Genomic DNA, 17,003 nt, shown 5'->3' with positions numbered 1-17,003 from the left:
AACTTGGCTAATAGGAAAAAACATAATAGGACTCCAAGAGATGTCAGAGTGTTTTTAGACAAGTGTGGAGCCTGTAGGGAAGATTATCCTCGTGGGCAGGAGGGGATGCTGAGTGAACCAGTTTCCTATAGTGAACCCACGATGGCTCTGGAGCCTGAACTGCCAGAAAGCTGAGCAGACAGCTGGAGGCATCTTCCTGGACGGTCTTTGAATTGTGAAGCTCTCACGGACACAGATGTCCTTAGCAAAGGGCTCCAGCCAGGGTTGCCAGATTTAGCAAATAAAAATACCAAACATCCAAATAGTGCAGGAAGCATACTTAAACTAAAAAATCATTTGTTGTTTATTTGCAGTTCAAATTTAACTGGGCATCTTATATTTTATCTGAGAAACCCAGCTGCAACCCAAGTGACTTTAGTATCTTTGAACCTGGTATTCATGGCTCTAGGATGTTTTGAAGGAAGAATTAGCCTGGGCTTTCTGACTATAAACAACCAGAATAGTTTCAGACGTAATGAAACTAGTGGTCGATTGCCATCTGGTGGACAATTTGTGATAGTGCAGACTTAAATTGAAGGGCTCGGTCCTTTTCCAGAGTCTTCCTGGAAGGATTCTGCTCTGGCCCACTGCAAAGCCCTGAGGTCCTAGTGCTGACAGGGTGATGGCAAGAAGATGAGGGTGTGGTGGGGGGAGGAGAGGGAGGAGGGGTGCTGGGATGTGGTTTGCCCTGCCATCTAAGGAGACGAGTGGCCTGGCCGTGGCTCACCGGCACACAGATTTTGCTCCTGCAATCCAGCCGAAACCAAAACAAAAGCTAGAGCTAATTGTAAGAAGACCAGCATCCTCCCAAATGAGGATGGGTCAGACACTAAGTGGAACTATCAAAAATAAATTTACACAGGGGCGCCTGGGTGGCTCAGTCAGTTAAGTGTCTGACTTCGGCTCAGGTCATGATCTCACGATCATGACCTCACACAAGTTTGAGCCCCATGCCAGGCTCTGTGCTGACAGCTCAGAGCCTGCTTCCGATCCTCTGTCCCCCTCTCTCTCATTCCACTCTCCCTCTGCCCCTCCCCTGCTTGCTTTCTCTCCAAAACAAATTTTTTAATTTTATAAAAAAAATTTTTTTAAAGACCCAGCTATGTCTCATAACACAAGTCCTTTCCTCAGTATACATATTCTAATCTCTAAATTAAGGCTGTTGATGCCTGGTTGTTGCAGTCCTTGAGTGGCAGGAAGAGAGGACGGCTAGAAGAACAGAGCTACTCAACACCGTTGGTCTAGGAACCCGAACAGAGATGTGCACACACGTTTTTGGGTAACCAAGAAGTTTCTCCATTTCCAAATATTTTGACTTTTCAGTGAAGACTCTATAACTATTATGATACAAATACGTGTAAGTTTTTGAAAAACAAAGTATTTTCCAATAATCAGAGCATTTGCAAGTCCCAAATAGCACCCACACACACACTCCCCAAATGCACTGATGTAGTTTGAATCAATGGCCCTCAAATCTTACCTACTTGGGCACAGTAGGGCCAGCAGATATGGGGTGCTAAATATATATATATATATATGAATATCTTCTTGGTGCTCCCACCTCTCATTCCTACTCCCTGTCCCAAAAGAAGAGCTGTAGAAAGATAAGTTCTGGTTCACAACACGGAGCCTTGACCTGAAATATCCTTGGGTGTCTCTTGTAATCCTATCCCTACAATGCCCAAATTCCAGAGAGACGCTGGTGCTCAAATTTGCTCAGGTTCAGTCCTGAGTTTGGGAATAAGAGTTAATGTCAGGAGTGAAAAACAGGCCCAAGATGCCTGATTTCCCCTCCAGCAGGAGATGGGCCCAGGAAAGATGTCAGGTTCCATGGGGTCATGCCCAATGGGGACCTCACTTGGGGCACTTGGGACTGCATCCCACAACCGGCCAGCTGAGTGGATGGTGGTGAAAGAAATGCAGCTCTTAGTGGGGAGACACGGAGCCGCGCAGAGAGGCCCAAGATGCACTAGTCTACCACTTACAACAGACATGCGTTTGTCTGGCAAGGAAAGGAAACAACAGAAACGTACACAGCATTCAGAAATCATAGGGACCATCCCTTTCTCAGGGTGGTCACGCAGAGGTGTGGACAAGAGGGCGGGCCGGCCCTCATCCTTCTCCAATCAGGTCCAGCAAGGTGAGCCCACAGAGGGGAAACGTCCGATTTCCCCCGGGTCAGGAGACTCTGCAGTCTGTCCTGACATCGCTGTCTCCTGGAGGGGGCCCCAAGCCTCTCCTGCTCCTCCACACTGCTTGGCCCCACACTTAGGGGCCACAGCTGTCCTTCTCTTCCGCTCGGAGCTCCTCGGCTGCGGGGGGCCCCTCCACACAGGGGGCAGGCTGCTCCTCGGGGGCCCTGCCGAGGAAGGGTCCCGTTTCGGGCCTGGCCCCTTCGGGCAGCCGGGTGACACCTGGGGAAGGCTGCCTGCTCAGGGCCGGAGCATAGGGGGCTGGGAGCAGATCAGGGAAGTAGCCGTCCCCTCCGGGGGGCTGCCCCAGGGCCTGCGGACAGAAGGGACCAGGGAAAGGCAGTTCTGGAAAGCAAGGGTCATTCCAGGGGACTGTACCTGCGGGGTCAAAGAGTGCAGGAAAGGTGAGAGAGGATTAAGCGTTTCCCCCACAGCTGGACATTCTCTGTGACAGACTCCCCACCCCCCTCCTCCTCCTCCTCCTCCTCCTCCCACAGAAACCCAGCTTAGGAACCCAGTGCCAGTGTGGGTGAAGTCCTAGCACCAGGAGCTTCCTGCCCTCAGGCCGGGCATGCTCCTGCCTCTAAGTCCTGAGGTCTGGGAACATCGACACAGAGTGGGTCGTGGGCCAGGCTGAGCGCCCCCTCACGCAGGCAGCAGGGAGACTGGGAACAGACTCTTTCTTCCCCTTCTACTGGAATTTAGTCTTAGGACGACGGTTGCGTCCAGATTTCAGAGATCCGAGTGGCCCGTCTGAATGCTCAGATCAGCTGTCAAGGATGTCCCTCATGCGGTTGCTAATCCTCCGCCAATCCCTCCCCGGGATGGGGATATTATTCCCATTTGAGAGCCAGGCAAACCGAGAGTTGGCAACGCTGGGAATGGCCGAGCCTGACTTCAGAACTCCCAGCTCCAAGGCTCTCGCTCTGCCCTGCAGCCTTTCGGGAAACTTAACAAGCACTTCGTAGAGACGACCAGGGGCAAGGAAAGTGGTCCACTTGCTGCCTCGGCCAGCCCTTCGGCTAAGTGAGGTGGTCTGCCCCTTGTCACTGTCCTCGGTCATGACTCACCTGCATTCCCAGCAGGTGGCTGAAGCACCGTCTGCCCTGACGGAGGCGGCGGCCCTGGGAAGTAGCCCTGTGATGTCCCCGCACTGGGGCCATAGGGCGAGGTGAAGAGGGGGTCATCCGGCAGCAGAGGCTGCAGGGGGTGGGGCATGGGGAAGGGGAAGGGGTGCAGGTAGGAGAACTGGGGCTGAGGCTGTTGGTAGAGCTGGCTCTGTGGAGCCTGGGAGAATAGGAACGGTCCCGGCTGGGCGCTCTGTTGGTAATCCTGGGGCTCCAGCTCCTCCAAGTATGAGCAGGTGGATGGTGGGGTGACACTGTGGGGGACAAAGGAGTGGCTGGTGAGGCTCATGGGAGCCTCCTCGTTGTGACCACACAGTCGATGAGTCCCTTCCCATCTCCATGACCCCAGACTCGCTTCCTCCTTTCTCTTCCTGTTCTTGGCTTCTTGCCCTCATGCCTACACTGTTGCTATGATATTCTAGATCTTTCCCACTCTAAATCCACTTTCCGTTTAATCCTCATCACAAGCGTGATTCCTCGCTTCTCTCAGCTCACCCTTCCCCAACCAAGCTCTGTCTTTTCTCCTTCTATACCCCTCCCACAATAACTCGGAGGACCACCCCCAGTAGGTTCCATACCTTGTCCCCCAGGAGCCATCTTTGTGGCCGCTGTCACTGCCTGGGGTATCCAGCAGCAGAGGCATCATTTGGGGGGTGGGGACAGGGCCAAGGGGAAAAGGAAGGTTGACTCTTCGAACTGGCGGAGGGCTGAAGAGCGGTGGGGTCACTGCTACCCTCTGAGTACTCTCACTCTGTTGGGTTGGGGCCAGAGTGTGCTCAGAGGCCAGCAGCATGGGAGGCTCTAGGAATCAAGGGCAGACGAGTTACAAGGGTAGGAGAAGGAGGAGGCAGATTTGGGGTGTGCCATGCCTAGTTCTCCTTGAGTGGGCCCCACTGGACCAAAACACTGGACAGCTTTGGCCCACTCTCATGTCTAGCCAGAAAGGACTTGGTCTTTGCCGTCTTTCCAGCTGCCATTTCCCTCACATTACCCTCAGCGAGTATTCAGCATACCTACAAGAGAATCCAGAGGGGGTTCCTGAGGGAAGGTACCAGGCTCTGGGTCCATGGGCACAGCGGCTGGCAGCTCAGTTGCAGAGCTGGAGGCAGACAGAACGAAGACTGGAGCTCTAGTGTCTCTGCATTTAGACCAGGGCTCAGTGCAGGGCACAGGACACCAGATTCCCAAAAACTGCCTTCATACAAGACCCTGGCAACTTCCTGACCCTCCTCCATCCAAGGTCTCTCTAAATATCGGCCAACAGCTCCAGGCCTCATGGCCAGCTTTCCAATGCGATCTCCTAGACCCCAGGTGCCCAGCTTCTACGCCCTTCCTACCTCTACCTCCTGGGTGATCCGGGAAGAGGAGAGATCTGTACCTGCACTGACCGCTGGCCCCAGTAGGGGCAGGGTCTGCAGGGCTGTCCTTGTCCTCCTTGCCATTCAGCTTCTCCACTTTCCGCCACTTTGCCCTGCGATTCTGGAACCACACCTATAGGGGAGAGACCCTAGAAGTGTTCGAGGAGCACAGCAGAGACTCAGACTCAGGTTCTGACTGTCGCACAATGAGCTACGGGACTTTAGGAGGTCGCTTTACCACCCTGCTTCAGAGGCCTTTCTCTGCAAGGTTGGTTTTATGAAAAGATTCATCTAGATAGCCGAGGTATCTTCCTCTTCTAAGCTGAGGCTGTGGCAATGTGGAAACAGGCGAGAACACAGCCAGATCGGAGACCTAACCTTGGCCCCTATGGGGTGAGGTCGAGCATCTGCCCTACTCCTTCAAGGGTACCAGTTGATGGTTTCTCCACCACCCTGATGCCAGTTGGCCAGCCCCCTTTACCATGATGCGTTGGGGGGTAACCCCTACAGTCTGGGCAATCTCCCGGCGCTTATCACTGTCTGGGTAGTGGTCTTCTTGGAAGATCCTTTCTAGCTCCTCCAGCTGGTCTGGAAGAAAAGAAACTTGCATGAGGACAAACAACAGGAGAAAGATGCCTTCCAAATGGGACCATTGTCCCCAACTCAAGGGTCTTCCCAGAGGCTTGCAACAAAGTTCCCCATTGGGCTGGGGCCTTCTGTCTCTCCTGGGATTTGTGGCAGGGAACTGTGTATTTACTTTCACTAATCTGTTCCCAATTTCACTTTTTTTTTTTCCTTTTTGAGAAAGGGAGAGGGCCCAAGTCAGTGAATGGGAGAGAAAGAGAAGTAGGGCTCACCCGGGGCTCACGTTTTACCCAAAGCGGGGCTCAAGCTCACCTGATGCGTGGCTTGACCTTACCAACTATGAGATCATGACCTGAGCCTAAGCCAGATGCTTAATGACTGAAACACCCAGGCTCCCCCCAATTTCACTTTCTGATGAGGCAACCCAATGTTCCCTTTGAGGGTCAGAGGTCGTGGCTCTGCCACAGGTAGAGAGAGGAATCAGGACAAGGGGATGTACAAACTAACCACATTGCAATCTCCTGGAGCTACAATGTTCTGTGTTGAGCCCTCCTTTCCCTGCTCTCTTACATTTCCTCTCAACTTCGAGGACTTACCTGAGCGGTATAGGGTCCGGGTCTTTTTCCGAACTTGGCAGGTCACTTCCAGGGACCTCTTCTGATCTGTGTTTTGGCTGTTCTGAGCCAATGTGCTGAGGAGGTTAGCCAGATGGCAGGGCCCCCGGCCTGACCCACAAGGCACTGGGTTGTGTGCGGCACGGGCTGAGTGGGTGACACCAGGAGATGGTGTGGGGGCCAGACCCGCGGCACTGGGTATTTTCTGCTTACTGGAGGCTGGAGAGTAGGACCTCTTCCCTGGCTTTGCCTCTTTCACTGGGAAGGAACAGCCTTCCCCAGGAGGCTGGGGTCCCGGTGGGGCCAGAGGCGTGTCTTTGTGGAGAGTCCCCAAACCAGATGGCTGGCCCCCTCTCCTGGTATCTGTCCCAGATGGTTCTCCAGGGGGGTCTGATGGTGGCTTCTCCCCAGGGACGATGCAGGAGGGGGGCAGTTCCTCACTTGGGGCATCCTGAGCGCAGGGGGCTGAACTCTGCCGCAGTTCCTTTTTTGGCCCAGCAGCCAGGGGCTTGTCTCCACCTTCCTGGCCTGTGGGGACCATCACCCACTGACCTTAGCACCGGGAGAAGGAAAAGCCTGGACTAAGGATGTGCGGCTTCCTGCTCTGCGGCCTGCGTCCCATTTGGCCTCAACCTTTCACTTGTGCACTTGTCAGAGAGGGTAAAAATTCTAGGCTTGGCTGTTGTAGAGATCAAACTAGATAGCCCACTGCTTTGTAAAATGTGAGCAAATAGATGCACCTAGAAGGGGGCCTGAGCTCACACACACAGATGGTAGGAGGGCTATCCCGATTTGGGGGGCACTTACTTTCTGGGAATTGCCTTTTCTCCCCCACCCCACCCCCCACCCCAGACACCTGGAATGTGAGTTGAGGGACAGGCATCTGTTCAGGCATTGCTAAGGGACAAATGTTGAAGCTGGGGGTGAACTTGGAAGAGGAGGGAGAGACTGCTTCTAAGACTGGATCTCATTCCTGCTGCAGGAATGCTGCTGAAATTGGGGGCTCTCCAGAAGCCCAGGCAAGGACAGCAAGGGAACTCAGGGGGACAGCCATCCTCACCATCCACAGATGTCACTCTGCCCCTGCCACCTCTCCCCAACCCTGTGCGCACCCTCCTGCGGGTCCCTGCAAAGCAGAACCTCACTGTGGCCTTGGGCGCGGGCCACCCCTCCCTGCACAGGGAAGGAAGTGTGATCCAGCCACACCGGGTGTGCACCGAAAGCCCCCTTCCGCTCATCCTCCGAGCTCCTCTGTCTTGAGGCTGGGTCTCATTCACCAGGCACTTACCATGTCCCAGGCTCTGTGCTAAGCACTTTTCAAAGACTAGCACAGTGTGCACCTAATCCCTGTGAGGAAGGCACGGTTGATAGCTCATTCTAACAGATGAGGACATACAGATTACAAAATTGAGTGATTTGCCCGAATAGTCCAGCAAAGAGCGCTTAGTCGTCATGCAGAGTCCTTCCTGGGGTCCCCAGAACCTCTCCAGTTCACCTTCCTCACAATCCCCAGATGCTTTATCATTCCCCCTAAATTGGAAAAATTTTAAGTAGATGCTGACTAGCGACTAAGAACTGCTGTTATTTTAATGAAAATTACGTAAGACAGACCATCTAAAGGAATGCGAATTTCTAACACGTGTAAAGAAAGGTGGACCTTCGGGGGCGAAGGTGCTTTGTCAGGTTGTTTCCTAGGGTGCATCAGACCCGTCTAGCAGAACGGGGCCCGGGGCTGGTGAGGAGTGTGCGCCGGGCAGCGTGGCGGGGAAGGGACAGGCTGGATGGTGGCCTGGGAAAGGAGGGACACGCTGGGTCGGGCTTCCCGCATTTTAGGCGAGCTTGGAGCCTAGCAAATCTGGTACGCGATAGGTGCTCAATAAACGAGACCTATCAGCGTGATGTAGCCCCGGTAGGAGAGGGGACGGGTGTCAGAACCTGGACACGAAGGGGCCCGGGGCTCGGGGCCCCGCGTGCAGAGAGATGGGAACCTGCAGGAGGGGGGGCGCGCGGCGGGCCTCCCTCCCACCCCCAGCCCCGCGGCCCGGCGCCAGCCCCCCCCTTCCCAAGCGCGCCCCACGCTCACCCCGCCGTTCCGGGCAGGGCTCCTGCGCCGGTTCCATGGCCCGAACTCGCGCCGCCGCGACTCGCCGCGCTGCCCCCGCGCCGCCTAATGAAGCCTCGCGGGCGGGCAGGTGCGCGGGGTCCGCACGGGCCCCGGGGCGCCCGAGCCCGCGCCCCTCACCCCGCCGCCAGGGCGAGGCCCACCCGGGCGCGTGGGGCAGCTGCAGGGCCGCGCCCGCCCCCGCCGGCCCGAGGGCGGCCCAGGTGTGCGGCCCGCCGCCCCTCCCCTCGGCCCGCGCCTCCGCGCCTCGGGGCCGCCTGCCCCCGACGGCTGGCCTACGGTCCCGGGAGCTCGGCGGTGACTCGGCCCCGGGCCCTCCGTGCAAACTGGGGGAAGGCCACCCACCCTGGAGCGCTCATCCAGGGAGCGCCCCACGCCTGGCTGTCCGCGTCCCCGCGGCTCACCGAGGCTGCCCCGGAACCCCCACCCCTCCACTCGCCCGAGAGCACAGAGCTGGCCTCCGGCGACGACGAGCAAGAAGGAGCCCGCGCTGCCGGGTAAGCCGCACCTAACCCGCGGTGTGGCCGGGGCACCACCACACACGCGCCGGAGGCCTCGGGGGGCCCCCGAGGGGGAGGCGCCCCCACCCCCCCGCTTGGATAGCCTACTGTGATCTTTGAGAACCACGTTGAGCCTCACGAGGAAGCGCTCACACGGGTGATGTTTGTAACTCCTAGTTCATAGCATGTTTCTTGCCTTTAAGGAAAAGGAAGTGCTGGACAGATTGAAACAGGTGCTTGGAGCTGGGCATAGGCTGGGGTGGTGTGTGTGCGGGTGAGGGTAGGGAGTTGCGGGGGGGGGCGGTCCAGACCAAGCTCCAGGTGTTTTGCGTTAAGGGTTTAAAAGACTCTGGACACCACGTGCTTTCCTGCTACAATCACCTATCCATCCGTTTCCCTGCGCGCCCGTTCCGTTGAGGGGCTTGGCTTGCACACTTCGCCTTGGAAGAGGGGCCAAAGCTTTCGTTCTTTTTGCAACAGAAACAATCAAACGGCTTAATCTCATGACTGTATGATGAAAACAGGAGTCTGATGTTTCAGTCTGACTCCTGTTACAGACTAATGTTCTCGGGTAAATAAGGGGCTTAGAAATAGGGCCCGGTTTCTCAGCCAGAAAGGGAGCACTGGAGGCCTCGTGACCAAGGCGTGCAGAGCAGTGAGTTTACAGGAAAAATCAGAACGGTGATACGGTTGTAAATGGAGCCCAGTAGTCTGCTTGATTACACATTTATGGGACACCTGCTGTATGCCAGCCACTGTGCACAAGTCTGTTCCTTGCCTGCAGAAGCTCGCTGGTGGAGAGGGGGCTTGAACTGCACTCCAGGTAAGTGGACTGTGTCAATCCAGTGTGGTCAGTGGTGAGTTAGATGTGCACACAGGTTCTTAGGAGCACAGAGGAGCAGGGAGCTTTCCTGGCCTAGGATGGAGGGAGCACGGAAGGTGAGGCGGACAGAGGAGCTGTGAGCTGAAGGTTAAAAGGAGGTTGGTTCATTGCAAACCTTACCTTGTCCCAGCCCTACTTAAAACCCTGCAGTGGTCCCTGCCTGCCCAGGAGGTAAAGACCAGTCTCCCTACTGGGACAGGAGGCTTCCAAATCCTGGCCCTTTTCTTTCAGCCTCAGCTTACCTGCTTTCCTGTGCCAAAGTACTCCAGTTTTACTCTTTGACCCACTGTTCTGAGTGTTCCTAACCTTTCCCTAGATCAGAATTTGTTTTTTAACGTTTATTCAGTTTTGATAGAGACAGAGCGTGCACTGGGGAGGGGCAGAGAGAGAGGGAGACACAGTATCCCAAGCAGGTGCCAGGCTCTGAACTGTCAGCACAGAACCCAACTCGGGGCTCGAACCCACGGACTGTGATCATGAGCCAAAGCTGGTGCTTAACCGACTGAGCCACCCAGGCGCCCCTAGATCCGAATGTCTTAGGGAATTTGTTTAAAATGTGGCTCTCAGGCCACATCCCCAGAAATTTAAATTGGTGGGTCTAGAGAGGGACCCAGAAATAGCCATTGTAACAAGCCCCTCAGGTGATTTTTATTCATGTTAGAGTTTGAGACACTGCTAGACCTTTCAAAAACAAAGTCAATTAAAATCATCCTGGGAGGGGAGAGTGGAGGAAGCAGGTGGTGGGGGCTTATATGGAGGAAAAGGACCTTTTCACCTTCACTGAAGTGTCTGGCAGCTAGGAGCCAGGAACACTTAATTTGTTAATGGGTTATCCTACTACGTTAAACTAAGAGTAAGTCATTCTTCTCTATCACATATGTTGTGTTTGCTCTCACTGCGTGGTCGCCCTCTGCCTGGGCGAGGGTTGGAAAAGCAAAGACTCAAATCACCCACAGATTGAACGCCACCCTTAAGATTCAGGGTCTAATTGTACCAAAGTGTTTGTGTTTAAGGGAATTGGAGATGTTGGCATTTTTCTAAACACATAAATCGCTGAACCTGTTGGGCTTGGAGTATTGCATTAGAAAAATTTAAGGTTTCTTCCTTTGTTGATATTCTTGGCTTGCTGTTGCGTGGCTTTTTTTTTTTTTTTTTTTTTTTACAAATACCGCAGCCGTTTGTTGATTTACATGAAAATTTGCTCTAATGGCTACAAGTGAATTTGGCCTCCTAAGGCTTAGAAGAACATCTTCGTGAGTTTCCTTGGCAAGGGGTAGCGTTGCTGATACATGCTGTTAAAAGTTCCCCCTGATACAGTCCACTTACCTGTAGTACGTTCAAGCCCCCCTTCCAGCACCAAGGGCAGGAAGACCACTCTTCACAGGGGGGGCGAGAACGTGTTGTTTGAGGAGCGCTTGGGAATATTTATTTCTAAGTCTTGTTTGGTTAGATTTCATCTTTGTGATCGTCACACAACTTCATATGCTCACCTGGCTTAGTGGGTGGGGTTTTTTATTTTTACTTGGAGGGAGTGGTTCTTAGTTTTTGGAGTCAAATTCTAAACCACCACTCACCCTCTCATCAAGAGCCATTTAGTCCAGCATATCTGTCTTCCCTTGGAGGAGAATAAGACTCCTTTGCCCTTCTTCTCTTTCCACAGTGAGAACGATAACCAGAAGGTGGCTGGTTGAGAGAAATGTCAAAGCAGAAACAGGGTCGTTTGCTCCTGTCTTACCTGCCACGCCCAGGCGTGGCAGGCCTGGGACCAGAGAGGCAAGAGTAAAGTTGTGAAAGACAGAAATCTGAACGGGCCCTGGGCAGGGAGAGGGCCCCGTCACAGCACACGGGGCGGTGAGGGCCCGGAAACAACCGGGAGGCGAGGCACCTGTCCGAGGCAGAGGGTGGGGGCGGGGGGCCGAGGGCAGCTGGAAGCAGTCACGGGTTCAGGGACCAGGGCGCCCTGAGCCTGAAGAGGGCAAAGGGCCGGATGATCAGATGAACGCTGTGGGCCCATGACGACCAAGCTGATGATGGGTGGTGCCCAGCGGCCTCCTTTGGAAATCCCAGGAAAGGACGGTTTGAGGTCGCCGGTGAGGGGCATTGAGAACACCTGGCTGAAGGGAGACAGCCCTGGCAGGTGAGAACAGGTGCCGGCATGAGTTAGCCTCATAACCTCTCACCCCCGGGCCCCAAACACTCAAGATTCTATGCTTCTACCAAGAACAGGGACCATGTTTAAGACGTGGGGTTGCTAAGATAAGATGAAAACAGAGAGGGAGGCAAACCATAAGAGACTTTTTTTTTTAATTTTTTTTAATGTTTATTTAATTTCTGAGACAGAGAAAGAGCATGAGTGGGGAGGGGCAGAGAGAGAGGGAGACACAGAATCCGAAGCAGGTTCCAGGCTCTGAGCTGTCAGCACAGAGTCCGACACGGGGCCCGAACTCACAAACCGTGAGATCATGACCTGAGCTGAAGTCGGTCACTCAACCGACTGAGCCACCCAGGTGCCCCAGGAGAGTCTTAAATACAGAGAATAAACTGAGGGTTGTTGGAGGCGTGTTGGGTGGGGGATGGGCATGAAGGAGGGCACTTGTTAGGATGAGCTCTGGGTATCACATGTAAGTGATGAATCACTAAATTCTACTCCTGAGATCCTTATTGCGCTCTATGTTAACTAACTTGGATTTAAATAAGGTTAAAAAAAAAAGTCATAAGAGAAAGAGAGGGGGTTGCTGCTGCTTGTTTTTAATCAGCCTATAGTAATAATAAACCACGTTGCATGTGTTTTGTGATTTAGTTAGTACTTTCTCCTCTGAGCCTCTCTTCCCAGTATTCCAGAACTTTGGAGAAACTTCTGTGCCATGCCAGTCTACTCCAGGATGGCGAGGTTCTAGCAGTAACTGTTGCATGGCATCCAAGATGCCTCAGAACCTGGCCCCAACCTTCCCCTGGCCCCCCAGTCTCCTCACAGGCTCTTGTTCTAAGCTCATCCTTTCTCAGAATGGCTCTTGCCACCTCATGCCCCAGGGCCACAGATGGTGTCATTTTATAGGCACGAAACGCCATCCTTCCCTTTTATTTCTGTCAGAGTCTTACTCATACTTCAAAGCCCAGCCCAGATAGTCTCTGTTCTGTGAAGCCATCTCAACTTTCAACTTTCCACAGCCCAAATGAGCGGCGTCCTCCCACTGTGCTGGGTTAGCCTTGACTTGACCGCGCTCAACACAGGCTGACCTGAGAGCCTTGTATGTTCTCTGCGGGAATGTGAGTTCCTGAGTGATAACCTGCATCTGTTCGTGTCCAGCACTTTCTTCTTGGTTTACAAATACCAACTCATTGAATCCTCATAATAACCCAGGAAGGTACTCTTATTAGCCACGTCGTATTGAAGAAACCGTGGCATAGAGCTTGAGTACTTTGTCAAGGTCACACGGCTGGTAAGTGACACACCCAGGATTTGAACCCAGTTAGTCTGGTTCCCACCCTTCCTCCAAGTCACTAGGCTATACTGCTTATTTATATTTCCGTCACGGCCCTTCAGTGCTCGGCACAGCGATTTATACGTTGGGGGGGTGGTCATTGTTCCTTGACCGAAAGTTAATCACCACTGTCAGGGCAGGAGGGTGGGAGGCGGCCGTGGCTCTTCAGGGAGCCGCAGTGACGGGAATTTTCTGAAGCTGGGCCAGTGACAGTCCCGTGAGTCTACACGTGAGATAAAATTTTGTAGAACTAGATGTACACACACACACACACGTGAATGTATATCAAATTGGGGACAGCTGAGTAAGCTCTATGGCTGGTGCCAACATATGTCTCCTGGTGTGATCTTATTTCATACTTACGTACAGTGTTACCACCACAAGGGGGGAATGGGTAATGACTCCGTGGGATCTCTCCATATCATTTCTAACAGTTGCATGTGAATATACGATTATCTCAAAAAAATTTTTAAAATCTTTAATGTTTAGTTTTGAGAGAGAGTGCGAGTCAGGGAGGGGCAGAGAGTGAGGGAGACACAGAATCTGAAACTGGAAACTGGCTCCAGGGTCCGAGCTGTCAGCACAGAGCCCAATGCGGGGCTTGAACCCACGGACTGCTGCAAGATCATGACCTGAGCCAAAGTTGGACACTGAACCGATGGAGCCACCCAGGCACCCCTCAAAAAAATTTTTTTAATTGTTGATCCCAGTTTATTGTTTTAAAAATAAATAAACATTTTTATTTTTATTTTTTAAATTTTTTTCATGTTTGTTTCTTTTTGAGAGAGAGAGACAGAGCAGCAGCAGGGGATGGGCAGAGAGAGAGAGGGAGGCACAGAATCCGAAGCAGGCTCCAGGCTCTGAGCTGTCAGCACAACGGGGCTTGAACTCACGAACCATGAGATCATGACCTGAGTTGAAGTTGGACGCTTAACCGACTGAGCCACCCAGGTGCTCCATAAATAATTTATGCTCCATAAATTTTTTAAAAACTGTTTGTTTATTTAGAGAAAAGATGAGCAGGGGAGGGGCAGAGAGAGAGGGAGACAGAATCCCAAGCAGGCTCCGTGGTGTCAGTGCAGAGCCTGACACAGGGCTTGATCCCACACGCTTGGTGATTGTGACCTGAGCTGAAATCGAGTCAGATGCTGAATGGACTGAGCCACTCAGGTGCCTTGATCCCAGTGTTCTGACCACAAATTCAGTTCTTCTGGACTCACGTTTAATTCACAGAAATAACATTTCATGTATAAGTAGCACTAACCTTTTGTTGACGATAATTGTAAAACATTTAGATTTAAATTATATTTATTTCTTCAGGGCTGTGGATAGGAACGCAGAGGAATGTCTGTCTAACTTGTTTTAAAAAGTAAAATAGGGGCACCTGACTGGCTCGATTGGTAGAGCATTTGACTCTTGATCTCAGGGTCATGAGTTCAAGCCCCAAGCTGGGCAGGGAGCCTACTTAAAATAAATTTAAAAATGTTTTTTTTAAAAAAGGTAAAACAATAACAATGTCTCTGTTATAATAGGAATGCAAATTTATTAGGAAAATACTGATAAATACAGAAGGATTAGAAAAGGAAAAACAATTTTTCAATTGTATTTCAATATTGATATTGAAATTCAATATTTCAATATTGAAACAATATTTCAATCTGTATTGTTGCAGCCTTCAGAATTTATTGAGTGACGCTGTAATTTAACTAGTCTCCACCTATTGGAGAAAACATTTAAAGCCTTACATTTCTCAAAACTAGAAAAGCAAATTTGAAATAAACCTTCTGATTTTTTCTCTGGCAGACTTTTTTTTTTTAATCTCTTCCAATTAGTGATTGATTTGATTTTGTTCTTTTCTTTTCTTTTCTTTTCTTTTCTTTTCTTTTCTATTACAGTCCCAACCGAACCTGTGAGGAACCACAAAATTGTTCGTTGCACAGAAACAGACAGGCAGCCAGGCTGGCAAGTGTTCAGCTAAAGTGTTTCCTCAAGGAGGAGTCAGGGATTCTGAGGTCATAAACTTGACAGGCCAGCAGGGCAGCTTTTAAGAGAGTAGGATTCCCTGAACACGTTTTTTTTCCTCGTGTGGTATCCTGGGGCTAGACCTCTGCCGGTGGCCTGACGGATTTCTCTGGTGTTCAGGTCTGGGTCGGCGACCCCAGGAAAAAGTGCTCTGCCAGGGGACCGTAGTGTGTGGGAAGAGAGCGCGGTCTTCTGGCCACAGCGTGGTCCTCACGGTTCCGCTGGTTCTTTCGGGACACGGACCCCTGTCCTCCTGGGCTGTGAAGCCATCCTTGTCCCCCATGACCCAGGTGCCCCCCAGGTCTGGTGAGTAGTATGGAAGGTGAGGTCCCGTCGTGGTCAGCAGGCTCCTCTGCTCTTTGGGGGCTCCAGGTTTTTAGGTCCGCTCATCTTCGGGTGACCGTTCGAAGTCCGTGGGGTCACAGATGACCTGCCCCTGTCTTTAAATGCCTCCTGGTGCTTGTGTGGGCTAGCGTGGGCTAGAAGCTAGGAGAGGCTTCCTTTGCATGGAGCCGGGGAGCGGGGGGAAATCCTGGGCTCGCCTATTGTGAGGTAGAGAATCCAAACGATGGGAGGTGAGCTTGATCGCCTGAGAAACAATTCAGCCCCACAAAACCTATCGTTCAGTTCGTTGGAAAGACAAGGCAGCAAGAGAACCAGATAGGCTGCCGACGCAGGCCCAGGGACAGGGGAAGAGGGCAACAGAGATGGGAGAACCCATATTTAGAATTAGAGACGAACTAGACCTGGTCACGTACAACTTAAGTCTAGTGACCGAATTTCGGATCTGCACTCTTTCGAGATCCTGCGGGGCCCGATTTGTTGGCCTCTGTTGATTGGGGCTCGAGAGCCAGGGTGGGCGCTGGTGCCTCTCAGACTTCTCAAACCGAACCTGAGTCTCAGCCCGAACTCCTGATTCCCACCCAGAACGTGTGACACTTCCAGTCCTCTTCATCTTTGCACCACCCACCCGGCCGGAATTACCCTTGATTTCGCTCTCTCCCTCCCAGCTGACAGATAAATTGTCAAAAACCAGTTCGACCTCCCTGGTGCATCTCCCATGCTTTAACCTCCCTCTGCCGCCACCGCTCTGGTCCAAGCCCTTCCTCTCCTGCCGGTCCCTCAGCGACAGCCTCCTAGACTTGTCTCCTTGTCTCCACTCCTGTCGTGCTATAATCCATTCTCCACAGACTTACCCCGCAGTCTAAAAACGTAAACTGAGCCACATGTCACCCTTCTGTTTATACGTGGTAAGGACTTTCCGCTGCACCCAGAGGAAAACACAGCCTTCCTGCTAGAGTCCTGCATGATCGGGCTCCAGCGTACCGCTCTGACTGAATCCCGGGTGACTACCCTTGGCCTTCAAGCACCTCGAGCACGACCAAGCTGCTCCTGTCTCGGGGTCTTACGTATGTGCTCCCTGTGCTCGGAAACTGTTGGTTCCCACTCAGATCTGAGCTTGAACGCTGTCCCTCAGTGAGGCCTCCTTTGGCCGCACTGTCTACTTAACACCTGCCTCCTAATCTTTTCTCTTTGCTTCCAAGTCTTTTTCAAAAAATTTATCAACGTTTTTATTTTAGTTCCAGTATAGTAAACTATATTAGTTTCAGGTGTATGATAGAATGATTCAACACTTCTGCACATCACCCGGTGCTCATCGTGACGAGTGCATTTCTTAATCCTCATCACCTGTTGCCCCATCCCCCACCCCCTCCCCTCTGGTAACTATCAGTTCTCTATAGTTAAGAACGTGTTTCTTGGTCTCTCTCTCTTTTTTCCTTTGCTCATTTTTTTCTTAAATTCCACTTATGAGCGAAATTGTGTGTATTTGTCTTTCTGTGACTTATTTCACTTAGCGTATACTCTCTAGCTCCATCCATGGTGTGCCAAATGGCAAGATTTCATTCTTTTTTATGGCTGAGGAGTATTGCCTCGTGTGTGTATACGTGTGTGTATGTATGTGTGCACACGTGCCACCTTTTCTTTTTCCATTCATCTGTTAATGGACGGTTGGGCTGCTTCCTTAATTTTGCTCTTGTAAATCATACTGCAATAATCATAGGGGTGCATGTATCCTTT

At 52.2% G+C, this 17,003-nt stretch overlaps 1 protein-coding gene across 1 annotated transcript; it reads right to left on the bottom strand.

Moving 5' to 3' along the window:
• Positions 1–1,598: 1,598 nt before the first annotated feature.
• NOBOX (NOBOX oogenesis homeobox) lies at positions 1,599–6,536 on the bottom strand. Its single transcript, XM_086687804.1, has 7 exons — positions 5,898–6,536; positions 5,198–5,304; positions 4,737–4,849; positions 4,372–4,457; positions 3,937–4,159; positions 3,302–3,612; positions 1,599–2,609 (listed from the first exon to the last, which is right to left on the bottom strand). Exons 1-7 carry the CDS (start codon positions 6,454–6,456, stop codon positions 2,308–2,310), a joined length of 1,701 nt encoding a protein of 566 aa, XP_086543930.1. The 5' UTR covers positions 6,457–6,536; the 3' UTR covers positions 1,599–2,307.
• Between the last annotated feature and the right edge of the window lie 10,467 nt (positions 6,537–17,003).

The sequence above is a fragment of the Puma concolor genome, chromosome A2, assembly GCF_028749965.1.
Source record: "Puma concolor isolate L17-30 chromosome A2, mPumCon1.1.hap2, whole genome shotgun sequence".
NCBI classification, from domain to species: Eukaryota; Metazoa; Chordata; class Mammalia; order Carnivora; family Felidae; genus Puma; species Puma concolor.
This window is presented reverse-complemented; position numbering and strand designations above follow the sequence as displayed.